This window comes from Taurulus bubalis, assembly GCF_910589615.1.
Source record: "Taurulus bubalis genome assembly, chromosome: 5".
In the NCBI taxonomy this organism is placed as follows: domain Eukaryota; kingdom Metazoa; phylum Chordata; class Actinopteri; order Perciformes; family Cottidae; genus Taurulus; species Taurulus bubalis.
Window position 1 is genome coordinate 4,303,127 of NC_136593.1, and position 27,878 is coordinate 4,331,004.

The 27,878-nt window shown below is 41.6% G+C and overlaps 2 protein-coding genes across 2 annotated transcripts in view; one reads left to right on the plus strand and one right to left on the minus strand.

Annotated features, from left to right (window-relative positions):
- slmapa (sarcolemma associated protein a) overlaps positions 1–17,529 on the minus strand; it is a 50,182-nt gene extending 32,653 nt beyond the window's left edge. Inside the window, exons 1-2 of the mRNA XM_079217782.1 lie at positions 17,317–17,529; positions 752–899 (exon numbers count right to left, since the gene is read on the minus strand). Of these exons, the coding sequence (XP_079073908.1) occupies positions 752–899; positions 17,317–17,514 (346 nt within the window). The 5' untranslated portion in view covers positions 17,515–17,529. The remainder of the gene's footprint in view (positions 1–751; positions 900–17,316) is intronic.
- Positions 17,530–24,617: 7,088 nt separating this feature from the next.
- Positions 24,618–27,878, plus strand: part of dennd6a (DENN/MADD domain containing 6A) — a gene marked incomplete at its 5' end in the record, with an annotated part of 16,302 nt that continues 13,041 nt past the window's right edge. The window contains 3 exons of the mRNA XM_079217984.1: positions 24,618–24,848; positions 25,769–25,807; positions 26,081–26,123. Coding sequence (XP_079074110.1) covers positions 24,618–24,848; positions 25,769–25,807; positions 26,081–26,123 — 313 coding nt within the window. The remainder of the gene's footprint in view (positions 24,849–25,768; positions 25,808–26,080; positions 26,124–27,878) is intronic.

The window sequence follows — 27,878 nt, forward strand, 5'->3', positions numbered from 1 at the left end:
AATAATTTGCAGTCTCTAGAAACGTGCTTGAGTTGTGCAATCTATACATTTATATTATAGTTAATGTTACGTCTGCTTACTTTATCTTTTTTGAGGTAAACCCATACGACAGCTCCGCACAGCTTGACCTCAAAACAACGTGCTAACTGACAAAAATGGACCTGATATTCATTGTGATGGACGACTGGAAATTAATCTTAATACTGCAAATGCATGGAAACCAATGGCTGCCCAGAACATAAGGATGCATGAATTCAAAGCACATGATTTGCAGTTGAACAGCTAAAATCTGCCAACACTCAAGGCTTCATTTGTTCATTACCTCAACTTAAATATATGTGGTGCTAATTTTACCTTGTGTACCTGAGCGGATAAGCGGTTGTCAGACCGCGATGTTCAGATTAACCTGCAGTCAGTCTCGCATGGACGGAGGTTGAATGCGCTTTGGGACTCCAGAATTAATTATGCTGACCCAAATATCTGCTCTGCACTTTGTATGCGGACAGCATGAAGTCTATGACCTTAGCAAAATGCGCCTTAAGGCGCCCTTAAAGGTTAGCCGAGTGTAATTATTTGAGGGTTGTGTGTGCGTTACCAACTCAACGAGGCCGATAGAGGAAGGAAAGAAACATCCCCGTTCTACCTCGCCATCTTTTCTCTCAGCGTCCAACAAATTGTTAAATATCAACCGTGTTTGTGCACTAAAATGACTAGAATGTGAATATATTATGGTGGTGTAGTCCGCATGTACCTTTGCGTGTGTTCTCAGTGACGTCGACGCCGAACTGAATGATGTCACCGGAGAGGACCTCGCAGGGCGGACTCTCCTCCGAGCCGCGACTCAACCGCTGGCTGTTGATGAACGTGCCGTTGCTGCTTTTAGTGTCCTGCAGGTAGAACTGCACACACACACACACACACACACACACACACACACACACACACACACACACACACACACACACACACACAGTTAGAAACAAGTAAACTAAACACACATGGACAGACTGTTGTAATTAAGTAGTCAAGTTTAAAACACAGAATGAAGGGAGAGAAAAATGTACAATACAGAATGACAGTCGACATTCAGCTGCAGCTCTTTATGAAATCTCACAGGCATCCATGCTGATGTTCAAACTACGCATCGTATTCGTGATCATTTCAGCCGACCAATGCTCAGACACAATAATAATATTAATAATACCATCTGTCGTAGCTTAAAAGACAACGGTAACAGAATATGGCTTGACTAGCATCGTGCATTCAAGCTCCAAAAAGTATTAAAAATGTAGTTCTTGGTGAGAAACTTGAATACATATAATTGTTGGAAGGAGACGTTTTCACAGCAATACAAAATATATATTAGAGAGGGAATTATGACCGGTTCAACTGACTAAAATAAGCAGCTTATCATACATAATTAAAACTGCTAATGCCAACATTTCTTGAAATCGAATAATTAATAAATAATTGATTTCCTCTTCATTTGAATTGTGCGTTTTCTGACGATAACCAAAACACAGATTTTCTGACTTAAATTGATTTCGGGATGGTTGAAATTCTGCCATGCCGTTGCCCTGCCAGTGCTCTGCCCTTTCAAAAGTATTTATAGTGACGTTCAAGGAAAACAAATATACAGCGACACATACAGTTACAGTACGCGAGTCAAAGTTGCACCATGGTATTCATTTTAGGCCACACGGCCCTGGCTCTCATATTAAGAGTCTACAGCCGCTCTCGCAGCTCTACGAGGCTTTACTCGACCAGCGGGTGGAATATTTACCTTAGTTTAGCAAACATTTAGCTGATTAGTGCTAAACACAAAGTACAGCCGAGGGTGATGGGAACGTCATTAGTTTTGCAGGTATTTGGTCGTAAACCTAAGTTTTGGACAAAAGGGAAATTTGCCCTGAAAGTCCAGGGATCAGCAAAGTCGATTTCATGACCGATATTTCAGTCTGCGACTACCAGCATCGCCATCCTGGGATCCACGTCATCGATGTAGCTACAAACACATTCATGACAATATATTGATATTGATCAAGTCAGACACCGAAGATCTTTCATCACCGACACATACACCAAAAAAATCCATTACTTTTTTCTGCTTTGCCGCACAAGACATGTTTGTTTCTTTCTACCCATTAAACACTCGGCTTAATAATAATAATAATATTTGTTCCAAAGACTTGACTGCATGGGTTCTTTCTTTACACTCCTCCCGTCAGCAGGTTGTTGATCATTTAATCCTGAGGCTATACTGTAGTTCTACTGCCCAGAAGTACACAACAACACTGACAATACAGCAACATGACATCATTTAAGAGTCACAATGCACGAATACACAACGACGACAACAACAACCACGTCAGTAAAACAAACGGAAAGAATCAACGCTTCCATTCACAAAACATTTTGAAAGCAAATGCTGAAATCAATGATCTATTCACAGACAATGAAATGATATGCACACACACACACACACACACACACACACACACACACACACACAGGAAACTGAACATGCACGCACGCAAATAAAAAAGCAAAACAACTGCACATGTACAGACAAAAGAAAATCTGAGAAGAACACAAACAGAACACACAAACAAACACAAGCATGAACACGCAGACACATGAAGGTATAAATTACACACACACACACACACACACACACACACACACACACACACAGTTTGCGATCTGATCTGGATGCCTGAGGCCTGTCTCTCTGTCGTTCCAGGAGTTTCATTCATCAGCTCTGAGCTCTCCGACACGACTGAAAACCAATGTCGATCTACCAGAGAGAGAGAGAGAGAGAGAGAGAGAGAGAGAGAGAGAGAGAGAGAGAGACTGAACACCGAACAGAGGGAGGAGGGACTAAAGGAGGAAGACGACAGAGAAATAAAAAGATGTCGAGACTGTTCGACTCAGCCGTTTGCAGGTGTGCTACGGAAAAGCTACCAATTCACAGATCATGATCAGATATAAATATATATACACACACACACACACACACACACACACACACACACACACACACACACACACACACACACTCTTACCTCCTGTCCCCATGGTAACCTTGAGACGGGGAGGGAGGGACCTAACTATAGAGCTTTTCACCCAGCAACAACACACACACACACACACACACAGTATGCGTCACATACCTCACATATGGCTCTCAAACACTTATACCTAGTGTGTGTGTGTGTGTGTTTCTCTCTCTCACACTCTCTCTCTCGCACACACACAGAGAGAAGACATGACGTCATCTACCTGCGAGCAGCAGACTGTTTAGTCTCAGCCCAGTGAAAGTCGCCACGTCTCCATTCATTAAATCATTTTTGACATTTGCTCGTTTCACAGCTTCATCGGCGACGCGCCGGAGCCAATAAGTCAAAATGTGTGACGGCATCGGTGAACGTAAAAGCAACACTAAAGCCTTGTGCAGTGGTGAATGGGACCACTGTGCCGGCACAGCAGGGGTCTCAATGCAGAGGCTGACGCGAACATTACACATTAAAGTTTAGACTGACGGCATCCGGCGAGTCATTATCTCGCTCATTTACATGGAATTTATAGTACAACTGAAGAAAAACAAAAACAACTGCACGGTCCTTTCTAATGCTTTACAAAAGCCGCATGTCCACCATGAATTCCTGGTAGTTTAACCCCACAACTGCTTTTTAAAAATGGGACTAAAATGGTTCCTTCAGGTCGTGGTCCGCTGACGTATGAGAAGAGATGCTGGTGGTCACGGGATCAAACGAAAATCTTTTAAAAAAACTTTGGTTTTGTCTCCGACGACATTCACTGCTGATTTAGAGATTTATGTAATGATGTAATGAATGACATGTGGAGGAGGAAAATTAAACTAAGGGCGTCCGTCTCCACAGTAGATCATCTGTTGAGTGTTTGATATTTATCATTTATGAGCTTTAATTAAGCAGCGAAACAATCAGAAAACAACTTATTTCCGTCTCTTATTCAGTGCATAGACGCGCGGCTAATCTTTTCTACCGCTCCTCGGCTCCGTCTGGTTTTAACAGCCCTAACTTTACCTTTAACGTTAGCAAACAAAGAGAGTAATCCTTGCTTTGTGAGCGAAGCCGTACTCGAGTTGGAGCAGCTGCAACTAATTGGCGACGGTCACCCCGTACTTTCAGAGAGAACGACCCCTGCACCACGGCCTTTTTTGGGGAGGTGAAATGTCCCCAGAAATGAGTTTAGACCCTGGTCCCCGCAGTTTATTTCCCAGGCTCCTCTTCAATCCAGAGGACCGGTGAACGACCTCTCCGTATCGTTCTGTCGGTTACAGTTCTTTGGCTGATCTCAGCCGGCATTCAATCCTCTCAAACTTGTTTAAAAACACTTAAACCTCACGGTACGAACCGTGCAGGAAGTCCCTTTCAGTTCCCCAAAACAATGAGGAAATTAAGCAACTGTGATTCAGCACTAACCCCAAAGTTACGGCCGGCTAAAAGATAGTGAGTGCTGATGCGACATTGTTCATCAGCAGAGCAGACAGACGGACGGACATTTTCTCACTCTGCATTAATCCCAGCTGATGACGAAGCGCCGACCGGCCACAGTCCAGACGCACTTCAGTCTCGAGTGTTTTGAAGTCACAACACTCTCCAAAATGACTGCTAAGTGGCTGACTGCTCACTCACAAGCATGTGTGAATGAACGACCGATTCATTGGTTAAAAGGTGACTCGTATCTGAACCAACATTAAGAGGTTTTTTTACGATTTCGTGAAACGTAGACACAACTTAGCGGATCACAGACTGCCTGATTGTTTGACTTACTGACACACTCACCATGGACAATGGCTGAGATTCCCTCTGTGTGTGTGTTTGTGTGTGTGTGTGAGAGAGAGCGACAGACAAAGAGTGAGAGGGGAAAGAAATTCTTTCCTTGTTCAGTCAGCTGGTGAACACGACTGCCACATGCCAACGCCTCACAGCTAGCTACTGTCTCTGAAGAGAGAATTGTAAAAAAAGGAAGAGACAAAGAGCCGTTCTGGTTTATGACGACTCACGTCTTCATTTATTATACAAGAACCCCGTGTGGACAACTCCAGTTAGGACAGCAGGTCACAGGTGAAGCAGGTCAACTATAAGAAGTACCGGGTCAAAACATGTGAGAGCAAAGTCTGATCTTCACATTCAGTATTTAGGCCTTACGCAAACTTATTATCATATCAACCAAATATTTTTGACTACAAAATATAAATTATCAAAATAGTTGCATTTCTACACGTCTATCTGTCTGAGTTTCCACAGCCACAGTAATCCAGACGTTTCTCTCCTGCAGCCATTAGTGATTAATCTCCATCCCCATTAACAATTATGTAACAACAAGTTACATAATTGTTATTCTCAGGTGGCAATGTTCAATCATTTAAAAAAAAAAAGAAAGTCTGCTGGTCAGAAGTTCAAGTGCTGGTGAGAAACTCTGAAGATGTATGTGTTTGCCTTCACCCTCAAGACGAAAAAAAAAGAAAAAAAAAAAAAGAATTACGTCACACAAATGCACCACTTTTCAAACTGATCTACATTTGTGACCATCAACATTCCTGCACCACTTCCACCCACCAACAGAACATTTCTCTGGGAAACACTGCGTCCCTTTATTGCTCTCTGACACACACACACACACACACACACACACACACACACACACACACACACACACACTCTCCATCTCCCCTCCCTCATTAGAGTCAGCTAAATGAATGCCATGCACTTGTGTTTGGATGTTAATTTGACCTCAGCCTCCGAAAAACGGCGGCAGGAACGTCGGCTTGCAGCTAACGGGCGACGACAACCACTTAACCAGTCAGCAGTTCAAACTCATGACACCAGCCTGGTTGGACCGCGCTGCACACACACACACACACACACACACACACACACACACACACACACACACACACACAGGTTCATAGATGGATATTAGTAGTCAGCTGGCAGATTAACTCCGGGCCCGTATTCATCAAATCTCTCACAATCACTCGCAGGAGTTCACACTGAGGTCATTGGTCTTAAAAAAGGTTCTCTAAACGACCATCAGAGGATTACTGAAGCAGAAAACAACTATTAGCTATGCAAAGATATGGGGGAGTAACGTGGACCTGAGCGGACAACAAAGTTGCGTTTCCTTTTTGTGTGTTGTCCTCCTTGCTTTGTTGACATTCTGGTGCATGTGTGCCTCCAGTAATTTGTAACATGAGGATGCTAAACTTTTCTGGCTGGATGATTTTGACCGATATGATCCGTGATATTAGAGGGAATGAAACAATCTTCATCCTCATATTTCATTGAAAAAAAAACAAATTATGATTAGGGGTCGCAACATATTTTTGCAAGATATGTATTTTATCCGCCATGTCTCTTTAAATGATGTCACGCAGCCCCTTCCAGGGGAAAGCGCCCTCTATGCGATGCACCGGGGGCGATGATTTTCCCTTGTTGGTACTGGTCCCATACCAATAGGGCTCTAACTTTGGAAAAAACTAATTTGATTGGATTAATTCAGACCGCACAAGATTCAGAAGACGCTTCGATAAGCATCCTCTTATCCTGTGATGAATATCTATCAAGACACTTTGACGTCCGGTATCTCTTCATTATCCAAGACGTGTGCAGAATAGTTGCACGATAAATGTGTCCTGCTGGGAAGTCTTCACAGGTCAGAACAGCTCCGCTCTTTAACATACGAGATAAGACGACTTTCCTCTGTCACACTGAGAATCTCGGGCCAGTCAGGACATATTTCCTACCAGAGGTTTGATCCTGAATGCATCAGAAAACACTGAAGCAGAGCAGCAATGCCCAACCTTAAAAAAGCAGTTATGCCCAACCCTAAAGAACAAAACATCCAGTCATATGGAGCTAAAGGAAGTACTTATACGCGCAAAATACTTCACATAATATCACCTTGAATACCATTCAAAGTGATGTAAACTATAATGGTTTATATCACAGCTCAGTCTACACGTGAACAAACTAAACCTTCGTTTTCCTTTTTTATTATGTCATGTCTTTTATATTTCTTAATGTATTAATAGCCAGGAAGGTCCCTTTAAAGATACACCATCTCTTCTTCTATCTAGGGAGTCCTGGAAGTGAACGATTGTATATTTTAAGTGAATCAAAATAAAATACGATGAATACTTTTGCACATTAGATAAATCGTGTTCGTCCAAAAAGAAAGAATATATATTACTTTGAAATATACAATTGCTTATTTCAAGGACTCCTAGAAGGAGAGATGGTGTATCTTTAAAAAAGGGACCTTCCTGGCTAAATACAGGATTGATAAATACAAAAGACATAGATATACACGGGTAAAAGACATGCCATAATAGAAAAGGAAAACGGACAAATAAACCAGGTTCACATGCCGACATTAGCATGCAATTCATAACCACAGCAGCAAATTAGGAAGCAAACCATAACAAGGACAGCAGGAAGTAAGAAATGCTGTGAATGGTGGGCAAGGGGTGATGCAATACAGAAGCTTTACTGTAGGAATACGGAAAGTAGTAATGAAGTAAATTCAGTAATGTATTACTGTACAGATCAAAGAGCAACAGGATCAACGTCAGAAGGCCAAAGCCCCACGAGTCAAGTGCAAGGTCAAAGGTCAAACTACACAAAGAAGAAGCCGTGAAAGCCGTGTTAATAATCACTGACAGTAAAAGCATGAGGCTCCTTTGTAAAGCTGGATGTCAAAGGATTGGTCACGCCGCTGGAGGACTGCAGCCGAGGGAGGCGTGAGATCTTCTCCATGTTTCGGGAAGAGAATGAATCGGTCACGCTGAACCTGTTATGTTAACACAGTTGTTGAGCGGAGAAAAGAGGAGCGGAGGCTCGTTAGACTTCAGGGAAAGAGAGACGTTTTCTATTAGATTTAGGGAAATAAATGATGGAACGACTTTTCACACCTGACAAAGAAATGTCCCTCTATAAAATGTTTTAAAAAATGGCCTAAAAGAAAGTCTAATTGCCGTTTTGTAAGAGTTTTTTATGCATTAGTGTTCATGTCTTTCTTGTTTTAGCCGTTACATCTACATTTATAGTTGCTTCCCTCATGGGGACTTGTAGCATTACCATTGCTTAGCAAATACCGCACAAACACAAGCCACTCGACAGAATTACATTTTTATTCTGCATATTTTATGTTTGTAATTTTGTAAAATCAAGGCATCGAGGCATCAAATAAGCCCAGTTGGCGTCTTGCCTCTTCCTGCACTGTGATATTCATTTATCCCTGTTATGTTTGCTTATTTTTTTTATTTCATTGTTTGAATTGTGCAAAAATCAATAAAATCAATGAATTAAAAAAAGGTGACAACGGCACCGGTGACGCTGCCAGCTCCTCCATCTGTTTAAACAATGTATTTTTAGTGTTCTCACACAGGCTGTTCAAAGTAGGGACGTCCCGATGCCGTCCGCTAAAGACGGGAACATGCCGATACCGAGACGGATTCAATTCTTCCAAATGTTCATCAAAGACTACGTGTTGAAATAACAGCTGCACGTCCTTGTTGTTAAAGCACAGACATCATTAATGAAAAGCTGCCCTTGTTCATGAATACATAATATAGACTTCTCTTCAACCAAATCCTGCCGTTACAGGCAATGAGCAACCAGCTGTCATACAAAAATAAAGCTTTCCCTGGAACATGTGGTAAAACAATAAATACAGTCATACAATGCACAGTTTCATTGGCAATGGATGTCCACGCATGGCGCGTTGCTTCCATCCTCCCAAGTTTCCTCATGGATTTCACGACTTCTGGAGAGAGTGTCGCTATGTCCGTAAAAAAAAAAACGCAGAATCGTGGTTGTTGTTTTGGGGATCTTTTCCGTCTGACTGAACCGTTATACCATACCTAAGTGTATTTGCAATCTCTGTATATAGTTACACTACTTCCAAGAAACTCACAGCTGAATGTAATGTCCTGTATAACCCAACTTCTTTCATTCCTGTATAAAGTGTTTGCAAGATCAATTTAAAAAAAGATTATAAATTAAAAGAGCTTGCAGAGATGTCGTATCTCGGTTCCAAAAGGGAGCAACATCGCGCCAACGCCCTCGTTCTCAATATGACTGAAGGGGCGCAAATCCTTGGCAATAAGAGTTGAGATCTACTTCGTGATTCGTATTCAGCTCTTAGCCACCCTCACCAAAACTCTGCTAGTCGGACGTAAACAAGACGCATGTGTTTTAGCTGTCACCGAATTGTCATGTCATAATGTTGACAACGTTACCATAAAATATGATGCAGATCAGTTTAAAACGTTATTACATTCGCCATATACGTCCATGAAATGTGTCCGTTTAAGCCATCCGAAGCATTTAGGGAGCAATCTGTGGTTCCATCTCTCGAGACAGGGAGCGGACCGCCGGCCTCGAGGACGACGCTCTCTCTCTCTCTCTCTCTCTCTCTCCACATACGGAGCTTAAAAAATTCGGAGACATCTCCCGTTCAAATATAACAGACCCATTTTGGACAGCGCCGCCGTGCTCTCTGAGCCAGAAGTCATGTATAATGTACGCGGTGAAAGACACAACACGGCGTTGAGCGGTCTCGCTACCTCATCGTCTGCATGGGGTACGGCTTATTTATTTACTTTAGCTCAACGTAAACTGTGTGCTTCTTACAACGGGCAGAGCCTTTCCAGGTTACAGTGGATGTCTGGAAGAGGCTGTAGATGGAGAGAGAGCAGTGTGTGTGCGTGTGCGTGTGTGTGTGTGTGTGTGTGTGTGTCAGCCGACTGAAGCTGGGACTCCTGCCACCGTTTCTAAAAGAGGCCGTTTGCTGCTGCTGGCAAACAGAAAGAGGGTTTTTAAATTGGGGAGCACGTGAGCGGATTCCTGCAGAACGGTGTGTGTGTGTGTGTGTGTGTGTGTGTGTGTGTGTGTGTGTGTGTGTGTCTTTCCTTGAAAGGTGAGTGCTGGCCTCCTACAGTGTTTCAGCTACAGATTTCAGCTGCCTATTTTCAGCCCCCTATTTTCAGCTCTGTCCCTTTAGTGGTCTCTATGGAGGAAGGAGGGGGACGGTAACTCTCGTCTTTTGGCATCTATTAATATTATAGGCCGCCAGAAAATCTAGTCCAAAAGACAGAAAATTAATCGTCAACAATTTGGATAATCGATTAATGATTTAAGTGATGAGGCAAAGATGAAACAACAAAGTCAAACATCTGGTTCCATCTTCTAAAATGTTTTTGTGTATTTCATATCATTACACGTTAAAAAAGGTTCTAAACATTCAATACAAACTATATTCTGTATTCAATCAAGGCGAAAATGCCATAAAATATATTTTCTAGGACATTTCCCTCTCTGCTGCGTCTCAATTCTTGGCAAAAAAGTTTGACTGATCTGCCGTTTGAAATCTGAATTCTTTATGAATAAAATGCGTGTCCTTATTTGGAAGCTGAACAGATATCTAGAGAATAAAACCAAAGTTGTTATGTTCATCTTTCATGAAGGTAAAATCCTGCATTATTAAATGGCGCAAAGGTTTTTTTAATCTCTTCAGTTTAATTTGTTTTAAAATGCCCTGATGAAGTATTCTCAGTCAAATACTAAGAAGGTAACTTCAACACAAGTAGCTTTGCTGTAATTCAAATGGTTAACCTAAACTGAGCCTCATGCCAGGACTCAGCATCACGTGTTCTGGTGACGACTTCCAACAACGAGCTCATGAGGCGGTTTGTGTCGACAGCTTCCTCCTTCCTGTCTGAGGAAGTGTTGAAAAGCTGAAGACTCGGTTGCTTCAGCAGTTAGCAGATCGAAGCCGGTTCACCTGTTGACCGCAGTTTATTCCGGTATTATACCTGCGGTTGGCATGTTAATCCTTTTCTGACTGTTTCACAGGATGCTTTTCACTGATCTAGCAGCCAATAAGATGCGTATGAATAGAGCTCCACGTGTAGAAAAGAACCCAGAGATGTACGCTCTCTAAAAAGCATTGATTCTAACCGCCGGCATCATTTATGAACAAGTTATGAAGGGAAGCTAAATGTATTTATGTCGCGCTTTTCACAGACATAAGTCACAAAGTGCTTAACAGGAGCGATATTTCAGACAACGGGAAAGCATAAACAACACAAGGCGACCACACAAGGGCGACTAATTTACAAGATCAGTTTTCAAAACCCAGAAAACGGCACAATAGACAGTAAAACACACAATAAAAATGTATACTAGAAGCAGTACCTGGAGCCAATTACCCAAACGCCAGTGAAAACCTGCCTCCAGCTCAGCAGATTTAAGTAGAAAGTTCAAGATCGTAAAAGTGTCAAACAATCACACCCTTTCAAAATAAAGAAAAGAGGTGGAAACGATGGCATAGAAAATGTATTTTAAAAATTAAGTTTCAATATGAACAGAGTAAAAAAAAACATTTCTGTTCTTTTATGGAAGAAAAACACAATTCAAGAGCTCGCCTAATAAAACGGTTGGATATTAATTCATGCTATCCAGTGTGATGTGCGAGAGAAAAGTGGGATAATTTAATTTTAAAAAGAGAAAATGTAATCTATCAGGGGTCATAAAAGCCTTCACAATACTCAGCCGACAAAGTACATTGTGAAAATGCACATTGTAGTCCTTTCTGTCACTGCATTGACGGTCATCAAGACTAGTTATCTGAACCACCCGCTGTGTTTAATATCGCAGTTCAATTCAGTTTATTTTGTGGACAAAAGGACGCAGGTTTACATGCATGGAGTCCAGGATGTGATTTGAATGTAAAAAAAAATGCAAGCTTCCCAAAGATCCTAAGACGCTCCATCATGGCGTCCTGCTGCTGTGTCTGTGTTTGCCTTCTCTCACCAACAGTGTCTTATTCCATCGCACTGTATATATAACGAGAGCTACAGAGCAGCGTTCCTGTGCCGTGTTGGTATTCAGGACTGAGGCCATTATCATGCCGTGGAACACCGATCGCAGACAGCAGCCCTGCTCTGCCGTCAGCGCCGCTCTCCTCCGGCTTCTCCGGCTTCTCGACCGACGAGCTCTCCGGTCGTCTTCCTCACCAGCTAAACGCGCTCTTCGTTTTTCCCTTTAGGTTGATCTCCTCCGACATTGGGCCGCCACATGCTTGCGGACTCTCGGTCCCACGTGGTCCGCAGCCTGAGGCCAGATGTCTGCCCGCGAGATGAAGTAACGGGAGCAGCGATTGGACAGAGAGGGTTCACCACAGAGCGTGGAGACGCGGTTATCGACGGTGAGGATGGAGTCAAGCACAATAAAACGTGGGCAGTCAAATTGTGTGTTGTAGTGGTGAGTCTTTAGACTGGACCCTGTGAATATCTGGCCTCACCTGAAGCCGACGGCAATCTGATGACTCATCTACTGTAGGGAGTGTGTAGGTGTTCTCATTATTCACGACTACGCTGACAATAACATCATATTTCACTCCGGCACAAACAAATCCAGATGAGCATCCATCTATATAATGAAAAGGATCCTTTTTAAAATGAGTTGCTGTTGGAACAAGATTGCAACACCCTGGTCTGATGAAGTCCTTAAATCTATTTACTTTGACTTAAATCAACACCGCTTCATTATAACGCCGTGCCAGGCTGTAAAGTGAACCACACGTCGGAAACTGAAATGGTGAGACGACTGAAAAGGGCGGCAGGAGTAACAACATGCGATTAACAAAACAAAAAGGATTTAACCACAAATATTCTAATGTTGAAACATTGACTAACCATTAGCCTGTAATTGGGTGTAAACATGTAGGCAGCAAAGTGTCTGCCAAACGCTTCCAGGATCAAAACATGCAAACATGGCTTTAACTTTATCAAGAAATTAAGTTTAAATGAATAACAACCAATACATAATGATTTGAAACGTAGCCTCATGTCAGAGCTGCCGGCTAAACAGCGTAATAAACTGTATTACAATGGTCATACGCATAATATGGGACACTAATTATTTAATTAGACTTTAATCAAACAGAATCCTAGAGAAGCACTAAACCATGATCGTCATAATTAAGCCTCAAATAACGAGATAGGTAGGAAATAAGTAGAAGACTGTCGCTGGCTGTGTTATAAATGCTAGTTTTCTATACGCTGTGAATCCATAACACGCGAGGCATCGGTTTATTGGCCCGAAGCAGTGGAAAATGAATTAGAAATATAAAAAATAGCAGTTAGAAGCGTGTATGTTTTAACACCTCTGATGCAGCTCGCTGTTGGATTTCTTTACATTTCACTGGCTTGATGAAACTTCAATCTTAAGAAGAAGTAAACATAAGTTATTTACACCAGTATGTTACACTTAATTGAATTGAATTAATACTTTCAGAGGATCAGTATAAGCAAATAAGCAGCGGATGTTCTCAGCGCAATTGTACATAACTGAGCGTGCAACATTTATAAAAGTAAAAAAATAAAAAACACAAATATATAATGACAAGGTTTGTTTTTAAATGGCAGGAGGGATATTCCCTCGGCGCAGGTTTCTACTTGCCGACTGGTATTTACACCTGTTCAACCCACGAGGCTTCAAGCTGATAAGGCTGCTTAAACTATTCCTTCAGACTGGAATCAAAGTCTGAGCTTCCCCCTGCATTCTTTCCTCTCTCTCTCAGCTCTAAATCCTCCTCAGAGGGCCGAACAATGCCGCAGACCCCGATGCGAGGTACCGCGCGAGCCATGTGGGCCACGAGCAGCGACACGAGCAGGACGAGAGAAGCCAAAGTTAGCTCCAACAGCGCTTCACGCAGGGAGCTGCAGCAGAATGTACGCTCACCAGCTGGGTGCTGAGGACGCACGACGAGTCAATATTTCACCTTCCAGCTATCAGCTCGTATAAACAACCCACCACTGGCTTTTGACATCTTTTTTTTTTTTTTTGGAACAATCCCTAAACCCTGGTTGTTCAAAGATCAGCGTCTACACATTTTACAACTACGTCCTCCAGAACAATAAACCCGATCTGATCAACTGCCGCTTGGATGACTGTAAGTGATGAAGCTGTATGACAGCGCTCTCCACAGTGCGTTATAAATCTGGTTTAATCTGACCGAGCACGCCACCACCCGTCTGACTGACTGATGCTTAGAAGTTTCTGAGAGGTCAACCGCTGCATTCAAATTGGGGATGCACCAATATGACTTTTCCCAGTCCTAATCCCGATACGTGGGCTTTGGGTATCGGCCGATAAAGACTACAGATCCGTTTTATCGCCAAAAACAACCATCATGTTTCAATCCGGGGACCATTTCTCAAAGGACGGTGCACTTTCTTCGAGCGCAGTAGTTCCCAAAAGGAGGTCCCAGGACCTCCGGGGTTAAGAGGGAAGCAGCTGTGTCTGATCTGACCTTCCCATGATGGCTGCTGCTTAAATAAGAACACACTTCATTATTTCCTCTTCGAGTCCTTCAGATATTCATCCCACCAGCTGTGCTCGTGTCAATTAGTCCGTCCTTCCTTTTGCAGTAGTAGTCGGTGTCAAGGCAACAGCCCCCGAGGGAGGCTGTGAGATCAGCGAGCTACAGGACATAACATGTAATCAGTGTTATAGGTCTCGATTCTAAATCACATTTCAATCTGGCTGCAAAACAATAAAACTGACCGAATATAAAAAAAAAAGACATGATGTCATCATGTTGAGATTTTTCCAGCAGCAGTGGAGTCTGAGAGCGAGGGATCTTTGCGGGACCTCTTCCAGTCTTACTCGGTGGACTCGGCTCTGACGTACAGAAAGATTACGTCAATAATAAAGCAATCGGGCCGGATCGCCGAGTCGACTGATTGCTCCATCAATCACGGGATGCGATTGGTCGCACCCGTTTCTGTCCAGTGCACACTTATCACACAAAGACATGACGGAGCGGGAATCTGCCAAATAAAAGCCGTCAGAAAGTGTCAATATGTGCAGTAAAACGCAAGTTTACACTGACATTTTTACCTTATTCTACTTTTTGGCTCCCCGAGTGGTATTCAGATCTCCACGCTCTGTCACAACGTGGAACAATTCAGGTGAAAAATAACGAACCGTTTCAATCCATGAGAGCAAAGGGAAACTGCAGACTCATGTGGCAAACACAACAGCTGTACTACAAGAGGAACCTACGGTTTTGAAGTATTGGTGAGGCAAGCCAGGTCTGTGAGAGAGTGTGTGTGTGTGTGTGTGTGTGTGTGTGTGTAAAAAAGAAAAAGGGTGAATACGCAGCCATTGCCCCTCAGCATTTACCTAATGTAAATAAAGTTCTAAGAGTTGAGACAAACTTAAAGTTTGGCTGATGTTAAGGGGTGTGCCATATCATATTTTTCACGATGAAGCCGGTATCATTTTCATAATATTTCTCTCCTTTGGTTTTTCACCGAGGGTGAGACAAAGGCAGAGTGTGTGTGATATTCAAACACATGTCGTCCGCAAACTTGTTGCTTTAGCTACCAACATTATCTGCTTTGTTTCAGACATTTAACCGAGGTGTTCTGTAGCAAGAAGTGAGAGTTTAAAACCTTCGAGTAGGAAAACGTCTGCTAGCAGATCGGCTAATTTGTGTAAAACAACATCGGCTAAAGCCAATAGTTGAGACTCGGGACGCTGAGGTTCATGGTTGGCATCTTAATCCCTAAATCACAGGGAAACCACATTTACTGTATCCGTATTTCAATGTGACAATTAATTCAAAATACGTCTTTAAAAAGTATTTATCTTAAAACAGGTGTAGCAGAAGAGGGTCCTCTTGTATTTGGGCAAATATAGTTCCTATTGTGTATTCTTTAAACGCTTCACACACTCAAACCTTACTTATATGATTGGGCTAGCTAAATACTGGGCCAGTTCGTTATAATAAAGTACCAGCTCAGCCCTTTTCTGAGCCATAAATAACAGGTGGTGATAACAAAAAAACATTTATCCACTTTGAATCCTTAATGCCAATAAATTAGTGCATGTCAATATGTGTGTGTGTGTGCTTTTATCCCTGAAGAGAGGAAAGGATGACGCTACTGGCGTCATTATAAATAGCTTATGCTGTGCGCACACACACACACACACACACACACACACACACACACACACACACACACACACGCAGAGTATTTCGAAGTCCCTGCATGCCACATAGTTGGGTTAATCCTGTGGTTGTCTCAGCCTGTTCAACCTGTTCTAGAGAAACTACAGACACACTGAAGCTCCACGAGGAAAAGATGCTACGTCGCACAGATCTGATCTGTCCGGTTCAGATCTTCGACCTGTGGATATTAAAGAAGGAACAGGTTGGATTCCTAGACAAGGATCAAGTCTTTTCTCCCGAGACTGGACTAAGGACATTCCTCGGTAGATATCAGCATTGAATTTGTGTTTAATCCAGGATTAAGCTTAACCCCAGTCAAGAAAATGAGCCAACAATCACACAGGAGCTAGCTATGTTAGACAACTGCAATATTCCATGTTCAATTCCGGCCTCGTGACTTCTGTCGCATGCCGTACACCTTTCTTTCTCTCTCTCGCCCCAATTTCTACACTGACCACCGTCAAATGAAGGCTAAAATGGCACAAAAACTAAAATAGTTTGTATGATATGAAATGCAGACGAGGACATGTTTTACAAATCAAACAAACGGCAGTCAAATGACCAACATACTATTTACTATATATTCAAGTTGAAAATCCGGGAAACTATTATATATACAAACAACATGTATTGCCTTGAGAGCAGCTCATACACAAATCTCACAGGTAGCTTGTCAATTCGCGAGACTTCCTGAAAGTCAATATTTTCCAACTGGGTGGAACATGAATCCAGAATCGATCGACTTTGTTTTCTTCTTTTTCAGCTTTCCTAGCAGGAGGACCAGTGTCTTTCTACCCATAATCCCTTGAGTTTTGGGTACAATTTCCTGAACTCAATTGTGTATTATCCCTCCAAGTTCAGTGTTGGATAGGTCGACAGAAGGAAACGCTGCAGAGTTTGGTGTTTGCTTTCCAACATGCTCGATGTGATCGCACCCTTAAAACAAACTAAATCTGTTCAGGCCTGAGCGGAGTTCAAACTCTGGGGAAAAGGTCTCGCTCCAGGGTGTTGCGATGTAAAAGAGTACTTTGTGCAGGTTAAAGACCATTTATAATCATTTTGGAGGTGGTCATTTGTGAAGATACGGTCCCCATAGGGGCTTGCATGCTCGGGGATTATGGAAAACATATCCCAACTATTCAATTATTACGTTATCAGTGTGTGAAGTGTAGCGCCAAATTCCTCTGAAATGCTGGAGGGGGAAAAAAAGAAGTCAGGTCAGTACAAATCATCTTCTCTTACCTTGCCGGTCTTGTGGTCGAACCAAACCAGGGCATGATTCCTGGACAGCACCTTGCAGTCAAAGGTGGCGTTGTTCTGGGCCGGCCGACACCGAGCCACCGACCTGCCGATCTTGACCGGCTCATCCAGGTACACATGCCGCTCCTGGAATGGGTGTGAGTTGGGTCGGCAGGCGAACACAGCCAGCGCCGAAGGCATTGACTTTGGCTTAAGAGTGTTACTCCAACCAGACACGAGGGGCAGGTTTTCTTGATCCAGAGTGGCAGTCGTCTGTTGCAATCCCCGATGAATAAAAAGTACAATATCTGTCGCCTGCGTGGAGGCAGAACTGTCAGTCCTGTGAGTTCCCAGGCACTAACTAATAAACATTGTCCACTGTGCACAGCCCGGGCTGCACCGCTTTCCACACCTCGATTCAACAAGACTCTCCTGTGTTTGAAACAAATGAAAATAAAAAACAAACCAACAGGTATAAAAAAACACCAGACATCCCCCACTCACTGCCTGTGCACCAAAGCTACATAACGATACTTATATATCCAACAGCAGGCACTATGTACAGACCAGGGGGTGCCATGTGTCAAGACATACACGACTGAGTGCAGCACTGACAGCCTGGAAAACAGCCTCCCACGTCCATCAAACTATTCCAGCACTGAAGCAGGCCACACCAGGATCTGTGACTTCTGAGTGAATGAGTTACGAGTCAGAAGAAACTCTCCATCAGGAGCAGTTGGGGATATTAGTGCGCGCTTTCTAGCAGCGTTAAGTCTAACAACACACACACACACACACACACACACACACACACCAGTCGGCTCACACACTAATGTGTCGTCTGTAATCTATTCGTCATTTAAAGGCATAATCTGGATGATTACATGAGGGTGGGGAGGGAGAAAGACACCTTAGCTAGCTACCTGGCGTCACCGCTCCCTCTGCAGAACACCTGTAAGGTCGCTAACGACACCTAGCAAGAAAAAAACATCATCCCTGAGTTATTTAACGTAAAACAGTCAAAAATTAGTCCCAAAATAAACCGGTTCAGAGTGCTGAAATGAGTCCGGAGGGACGAACGAGGGATCAGCAGGTCTTGTTCTCACCGGCGAGCTCTCGCTTGAACTCCCGGTCAACGTTTTCTGGCGTTTGAACCAGTACGCTAGGCTAAAGCTAAGCTAGGCTAACGAGTGCTGACAAACTTTATCAAAAACCCGGTCCCCGAATGTTTCCTCGACCAGGTCGCTTACCGGAAGGAGGCCGCGTGCCATCCCGGTCTCCCGGAGCAGATAAAAGCACCCAGCTTTCAGGGGGAGTAGTGGGGGTTTACTAACAGAGCCCGGGGAAGGTGGCGAGCTAAGCCGGCTAACTGACAGTCAGGGGGCAGAAACAAGACGCGGAAAAAAAAAAAAAAAAATCAGGGGAGTTTTCTTTTGACTGCGGGTCCTCGCGCATCACACGAGCCCCGGGTATCTTCCAGGAGGGGGTGGGTGGGGTGCTGCTGGAGGGGAGGGGGTCGTCGCAGGTCTCGTTCCCACGTCGGGTCGGGTTGATGAGTTAAAGCCGTCGCTTTCCTTCCGTTTTCAGGGAGGAATCTATGAGAAGTTGTCCTCCTCCGCGAGTCCAAGCCGCCATACTGTAACTAGAGAGCAGACGGGCGCGGTGCGTTCACGGGCACGGCGCGGTGCGTTCAGGGCACACGAGTTACATCAACTCCGCTCACCGATGAGCTCATAAGAAGAGTTGACTCGCTAAAAAAAAATAGCATCAAAGACATTAACGTTAATATATATACATGGAATTAATTTGGTTTTCACGAATGTCATGGAAGTCCTTTTTTTGTGGGATGGAAAAATTACTAATAAATTATGACGAAAAATACAATTGAGTTGTGTGCATTTTACTGACTACTGTTTATTTTACTTATGAATTGAACTATTATTCATTATTAATAATTGCATAATATTCTATACGATCTTTGTATATATTGCGCAATATTGTATTGCTTGCCTGTATGTATAAATGCAGCTGGGAGCGAAACAATTTCCCTTTGCGGGAATTAATAAAGTAACTCAAGGGAGTACACCTCTGGTGTGAGGAGTTTTCACCAATCAGAGCGCCGTGGGTTACTTTGACGTACAACTGAGTGTGAACGACTCACCTGTGGGTTCAGTATAGCAGCTGCACAGTGAGTGTGAAGGGGAGTCCTAGCACCGCACATAGATGGGCGAGAAGCTGTTCCTACGATTGAGTGTGGGAGCAATGGGTTTTTGTTCAAACGATATCCAAAGTTTTTATAGATATAAAAAAGGTATAGATATAAAAAAAATATAGATATTACAATATATATATATATATCCTCAAAACCGATTAAAAACATATTACAATAGACAAATTCAGGGTTCATATAAATTTTGACCAATGGATTTCCATGACTCTTCCATGACTTTAAATCAAATTTCCATGACCAAACATTTAGTGAAATATGGGTGTAAACATGAAAAAGTGAGAAAATGTAGTATTTAAACAAACAATGAGAATACAAAGCATACAGTAAACCTTAAATGACACAAATGAATGAGACAATAGTTTGATTAAAAGAATAAACATTTATACACGTCACTTTAACATACACTTATATTAATGTTATCTGTTGTCTGAGCACTTTATCCTTATCTGATTTAGACATCATTGCACTGTTGCTGTCGTTGATTGTTGTTTGTCTCGTCTAATGTCTAATGTATGCACCTTCCGCCTAACTAAATTCCTCCTTTGTGCAAACATTCCTGGCAATAAACGGTTTCTGATTCTGATTCTGATTCTGGTATGTATGCCTGCTTGTTTTTTTAGCGTCTTTCTTTTAAAAGCATATTAATTATTTCAAATTCAGCGTAAATTAACATCATGAACACATGATTACAACACATTTACATGACTTTTACAACACTTTTGGGATTATTTTTTTTTTCAAGGACTTTTCCAGGCCTGGAAATAACCATTTTAAAATGCCATGACTTTTTCAGGTTTTCCATGACCGTATGAACCCTGCAAATTGGAAAGAACAATCGAGTAAACATACTCTATTATATACTGTACATATAAACGATGAAGTAATAGGTATTAAGTGGTGATGTAGTGACACTTATGCAAGTGCAAAAAAAGAATAGCAATAAGAGTGAGGTCAATATAGAAAGACATAATTTAAATTTAAATTTAAAAAAGTACATTTGAATAACATAAGATTAAAAACAAACCTAAAAATAGAGTAAACATACTCTATACTTTTATAGTAAGAGATGACCAGACTCTTCCTGTCTGTCTCTTCCTGCTGCGGAGTTTCTCTGGGTCCTAAGTCCCTCCAGGTTTAGCTTCCTAACATCAAATGTACCAACGTAAAAACAGCTGTTCACCACTCCCAACAGCTTTTCAGTTGGCTGGCGGTCCTTTTCGGCATCAATGAATTCATGTTTTTATTCAAAAAGAATACCGTGATATACCGTGAAACCGCCAGAATCTTACAAAATACCGTGATATGAATGTTTGGCCACCGCCCAGCCCTAGTTGCCAGGTTTACTTGTATCCCCCAAGTACATTTTACTTTGTTGTGTCAGGTTGTACAGTCAATCCAGTAGTTTAGTTAATATTACTTGGTGTGAATGATCACATTTACTTATCAAAATAAGGATTCATAATTACTACCAAACACAAAGTAACACATTAAATAAAAGGTGACCTTTTAAAGTAAAAGGACTGAAATAATAATTGATTGTAGAATTTACAAGGCCAAAAAGTCATTTTACAGTGTACATATAAACAATAAAGTAACTGATATGGAAGCCATGTTTTAATGAAAAATATATCACAGAATGTATATATATATATATACATATATATATATATATATATCACCTACTGTAATAACTAAAAATATAACAGATTTCAATCCAGATTTCAACAGGATACAGAATGCTCACTATTTAATCACAGACATTAACATTAAGTAAAGTTTGTATTTACATATTCAAACAATTTAGATGTATTACAAATGTCAAAGCAAAATTGCAGGAATATTAGAAAATATATTTATATATTTTATTTTCTTCCAGATGGCTGTTTTTTTTTTTATTATATTAATAAAAATGCTTCCTAGAGGTTTTCCCATAGGAATGTGATTAAAGTTATTATTACTTGGGTGTACCTTTAAACAGTTTTTTAACTTACTGTTGTTGTCTTGCAGTAACTTTTCATATTTGTAATACTATTAATAAGCACACCAAATGACAATATTTTACAGTTCCATCATACGGTGTTATCCAGGTGCCTTGATTTACGGCCCGGGGCAGCAGGGTGGGGCGGGGTGACGTGTGAGGAGATCAAATTCTGCTTGTGGCTCCAGAAACCCCCCGCTGTGTCCTAGGAAACCGACAGCTGAGACCAAATCAATGTTGGATGAGACAGTAGGACACTTAAGTATTGGAATAAAAAAACACGACAGGACATCACTGTCTTTGCTGCTCATTTTGGTTTAATCCATTAATTTTGAAGCGGAGATTAAAGAAAAACAATAATTAATCCGTAATGTTTCCAGTTTCGTGCATCTAAAACAAGCTGTTCTCAACCTTTGTTCAAGCACAGATGAACCAAAGCTCATCAAATGAGTTTCCTTTGTAAGAGAGATATTCTGCTTCACATATTATTGTCAAAATAATAATATAAATCAACTATTGAGCCTTTTAGCGTCTTAAACTAAATAATGATCATTGTAAGCTGCTGAACTCTGGGTCTTTTAATACTCAGGAAGAGATTAAAATCTTTCAGTTTTGTTTAGAATTCACTGATTGATGGTTGCATTTCTAATAATTCACCCTCATAAAGTTGTTTCATACAATTTAGTTTTAAGATTCAGATGGTGGCCGTAGCACCACCGTTGGGAAAATAGTCCCCACATTCTTGGCAGAGACCGGATCTATATGCAGAGCAATGTAGTGCTCTGCCCATTGATGTCAATGCACAGTCAGATGCATTTTGCCTGCACGGCGACCTTATCATAATAGCTAATAGGCCAATTTTCTTACGTTTGGACTGAGTGAGTCTGGCTGTTTCCACCTGTGTCCTGGGTCACTGCAGGCTTCACGTCGGGATCAGCCTAATTATCAGTCTGTTCCAAATATACCAGAGCGAAGGACGAGCAAAGGACTGAGCGCAGACCGCCAAGACCAACCAGAAGTGTAAAGTCAGACCATCACATGTGATCTGCTGGTCTTGGTCCTGCATGGTCCTGGTCCTGCATGGTCCTGGTCCTGCATGGTCCTGGTCCTGGTCGTATAGTCCCTGCCCAGCCCTCCTGCAGAGCGAGCAGAGGACCAGCTGTCACTGCACTACCAGTTTGACAATTTGAGATTTAACGGAATCGTACTGTGTTTAGCTTCTTTGTCCCGTATTAAACAGGAAGCTGTTCACAAAAAGATGAACTCCATTCAATTAAAACACATATTTATAAATGCAGTGCTCTGTTTTTATGTTGTTCTGTTTTAATCTAACAGATATTATTAGCTCAACAATCATTTTAAGTTGTAATGACAAAATGAAAAGTTGTGTTACATTGTTGTATTGCATTTTATATGAACGAAATGTGATATTGTTTATTCATGTCAACATATTTATTGTAAAATTAATATAAATTAATTTGTTTCTATGTATTGCTATATGCATCCATTTAATTGATATGTGTACTGTACATTCAAATTTATTTTGTCATTTCAACCATCCATTAATTATCGTTTTTCTTATAGGACCAGGGTATGAAAAACAAAAAAACATCAAAACCATACAGAACATATATATATATATATATATATATATATATATATATATATATATATATATATATATATATGTATATATTATACACACTAGGTTAGTATTATATTTACTATTAGTATATTGCAATACAGTATTTGTCATTTAGCAAATATTACTTATATTTATAGGAACTAAATCTCATTGATTTGCATTCTCAGACTCAGTCTGTTTACCTACCACGGTGGATTTGTGTCACAATTGAGTGTTTGTACCCCTTCCCTCTGTGAGAACCCCCACTCTGTTTCATCCATCTGTTTGTTCAAGGACAGAGCTGTTAGAGGATTTAGATAAAGCTGATTTACTTCCCTGTTCCTGAATCCCACTGAGAGTCGGGCTGTAATTAAAGAGGCAATTCATTCACTTCATAGCAGCAGAATATAGGTGCCGATATTGAAAATCTTTAATTACGACAAAAAAAAGGTCAGTGGAAACACAGCGCACTTTAAAATGAACACATTTCAAAGTAACAACATTTTAGTGAAGGTTTAACAGTTTTTATTTTTATGAATTAGTTCTGATCTGAAGTTGGACTAAAACATTCACTCACCCCCTACACACACACACACACACACCTGGACACACACACACACACACACACACACCTGGACGGACACAGACAGACACACACACACACACACACACACCTGGACTTATATTAGTAACTTATTTTGGGGATATTTGGACTATTGACACTTGGTTAACGAGACTGACTATATATATATATATATATATATATATATATATATATATATATATATATATATATATATATGTATATATATACACAAAATATATGTACAATAACCAGCTACAGCTACATATATTTTATATTTTTTATTTTTTATATTGGTGAAAAGTGTTTTTAAAGATAATGAATCTGCTCATAATGAGTTTATTCCACAGAATGATCTTCACCGTCTTAAGACCTGAAGACTCTGCTGCCTTTGTTGCCGTCTCCATATGCTCTACTTTTAAATTGTATTATTGCATTATATTTGTATAATAGTGTTTTACATAACCCTATGTCTTATAATTTATTTCCTTTATTTTTTCTATTTATCTGTATCAGTTGTTCTGTCGTATTATGACATAGAAGACTTGCTATCTCACAAGTTGACTGTGAACCTGAAACATTGAACGTCTCATAAGTATTAATTCCGACTAGACAGAGTTGACTTGAATACAACCCCAGCGCCAGGGACGCCCTTACGCGATGACGTAGTATCATCACGTCGTGCGTACGACGTGATGACGCTACGTCATCGCGTACGTACGCTCCTGCTTCTATGCTAAGCGCGAGCTACTCCGCTGTAGCTCGGCTCGCCTTTCTGGTTGTTGTCACCCGATTACGAACTAAAAAATAGCAGTTAACTTCTTCTTTTAGGGGGCAGAGAGGGAAAAGGAAAACCGTTAACATTCTCCGGAGCGTCCCGAGCGCCATTATGGCTCTGCAAGGCCCGGAGGAGCTCGGGGAGCAGGTCGAGGAGTCGGAGGATCTGGACGACCAGGACGCGAGCAGCATCTCCCCGGCCGAGGAGATCACGCACCCCGCCGGGCCCGGAGGGGAGGACGAGCCGGAGGAGCCTCTCCTGCTGCCCTGGGACCGCTTCTCCACCTGGCTGCACTGCATCTGCGTGGTGGGCTTCGACCTGGAGCTGGGGCAGGCGGTGGAGGTGAGGCAGACGCTCCTCCTCGTGTGTGCGTGTGTGTGTGTGTGTGGGACTCCTCCACACTGTAGCTAGAAAACAAACACACAAAACGCTTAAGTTAGCAGTTATGATCGGACCCGGCTACTTCCTGGACTGGATGCACATACACAGCCCAGTGAAGCAGGTTGTTTTGGTTTCGTTTGGTTGTTCTTTTGGTCGAAAGGTGTTGATAGACTAATTATAACTGTATAATAACGATGTAATTGCATGCACGTGTGGTTTATTGTAGCCTGGGCGAATGGTGTGTGTTAGTCGTTCCAGCTGCTACAGCATCAGCTGCTATCTCAAATTTAGTAATTTATTTTTTTCCCAGGCCTTTAACTGTTGAGCAGGAACTGAGCAACACAAAGACTGCACAACTTTCTATTATTATTATTATTAGATTTTTTTATCTGGAGAGTTTGTCATTTTTTATTTACTGATTTGAATATAGTAGTTTTTTTTTTTTTTTTTTTACGCTTCGGTCTGTGCAAAGAATGTGCAGACATATCATTTTTACTTTAACTTTGAGTTATTTTCTGTCAATCAAATAAACCATTGGTTTATTGCATCAATACCAAAATCTGATAAAAGTGTAACTTCACAAAACTACAAATCTGATCCGACATTTTAACTTTTAGTAGTTCAGTGTCCGGTACTCTGCTTTGGAACAGCCGTTACCTCGATGCCGTCAATGTTTTGTTATTATTATTTAATGATGAAAAGTACAAGGCATAAATCCCCCCAAAAAATGTATATACAAATTTCAATCCACTTTTTAATAAACCAAAAACTAGCCTATCCAACAAAATACCTGAGCACCAAATAAAAACCTGGTATATTCTAAGACACATAAAGTATTGGACCTGTTTTCTGTGTGGTAACTCTGTTCATGTGTCTTCCAGGTTATTTATCCTCATCATTCCAAACTGTCAGAGAAAGAGGTGAGTCCTACGTTCATTTTTAAGATAATTAAAATGCCTTTTTTTGTGGATAAAGTCATCACATGCTGGTAAACGATTTACACTAAATCCTAGAAGTTTGCTAGATAATTTGTAATATTTTTCATGGTTGTTCATCTTCATTATGATCATTGATCTCCTGCTGTTTCCTGTCTGGTGTGTGTCATTTGTGTTGTGTGTAAATGACTGAATCCACCTGAGATGACGTGATGAAAAGGACGAAAACAAACTACTTTTTTTCTTCTTCTCTTTCAGAAAACCAGCATCTGCTACCTTTCCTTCCCCGACTCCAACTCAGGTAAGTTCAGCCGAACAATCAAACCGCTGTGGAGACTTTGTGTCAGATTAACGGGTGACACAACAAAGGAAACGCTCGTTCCTACGACAGCTGTTCAGCTCAAAGGTGGAGCGGAGGAGAAAAGCCGTCTGTCAGATGATGGTGCACATGTTCAGACCGTCTCCAAAGTGACAGAATTAGTTGTGTAAGGAGTCAAAAACTGGATAGAGAAGTTCAAACCCGGGTCACTTTCTCACCACCTCAGCTCTGGCAGAGTGAAAATGGGGTATTTTAGATTTCTCAAAGTTTCGACATCAAGGTGGTTTTAGACCTTCATGCGGGAGATAATAATAATAATAATAATAATAATAATAGCAATTGTTCTTTCCAACAAAGAAAACAGACATAGAAGGAACATAAAAACAGGGACAATAAGATGGGAAAACAAAACACACTTGATGACATATAATACAAAAAATAAGCAATGCAATAAAATGCACGAGATGGAAAATAAAACCCACTGAATATTATTGCAAGTAGCACCCGTATTTGGAGCATGCACATCAATAAACACTGCATCAGCATCTAAATGTCTCCATCCTCTTCTACTCTGGTCTGATGGTGGTGGATTAGATTATTTGTATTCATTTCTCCTCCGGTGCGGTCTCTCCACCAATCGGCGTCTCGATCTCCGAGGCTATAAATAGACACAACGGAACCTGCTTCTCCCCACAGACGCAGACTCGAGTCGCCACCGGTCTCGAATTTACCGACGCTGGTGACCTTTGACCCTCGGCGAACGCCTGTCAGATGGAGTCTTTTTTTGTGTGTAATTTGTAATACTGTAAATGAGATGGTCTTGTTTCTGGAACATGACCTGGACGCTCCCGTTTCAGCCGTCAGCGCTTTAATTTTTGTTTTAATTCTAAGTGTTTGGCGCTGCAGACGCTGTCCCGGGACCATTTAGAAAATTGTCCTTGTTGCTACTGTAACACTAGACTGAGAGATGAAGTGGTTTAGGGATTAGTTTACACACACACACACACACCTCTGTGGAATCACGTTTGTGTGCGTTTCTCTGCAGGTGTGTGTGCTTTTGTTGAGTCAGCAGGCGGTTGAGCTGACGAACGTCCCGCTCTGAGGATGACAAAAGGATTAGGACAAAATGCTCACAGGCCTTATATACTGTGTGTGTGTGTGTGTGTGTGTGAGAGACACACACACACACACTGCATCTCTCCGTCTCCCATGATTCAGTCTCTTGCTCAGCGCCGGTTTCATTTGTCTTCAGTCCACTTTGTCTCTTGTTACTGAGGAGGAAAAGGGATCAAGGAACATTTGTGTCGTAGTTGTGTTCTTGGGCGCACAAGGTTTTAAAGTGAAACGGGGCCCGAGGTAAAAGTGCTGACCCAGCTTTAATCCGAGGGAGTGAACGTCCACATCGACGTGGAGAGCGAAGAAGCTATAGCGCACGTGTTGGAGGCAGGAATCAAACCAAAACAGAATCTAAAAGGTGCTCGCTATATTGAACAGTCTTTTTGGATCTACCACCTGAATACCTTTTGCCTCTTATGCAGATCCAGTGACTTAAAACCGTTTTCTTTTACAGCTCGAAGTCAATTAAACAAAATTTAAGTTGTTTTTTTCATGCAAAAACTTTTGTGTTTCCAGTTTCTCAGTCTTTTTTATTTGACTGTTCCTCCAACAACAAGTCTTGTAATGACTCTGTTCTCTGGGAAACCATTTTAAACTCTTTCTTTTATTATTTCAGAACAA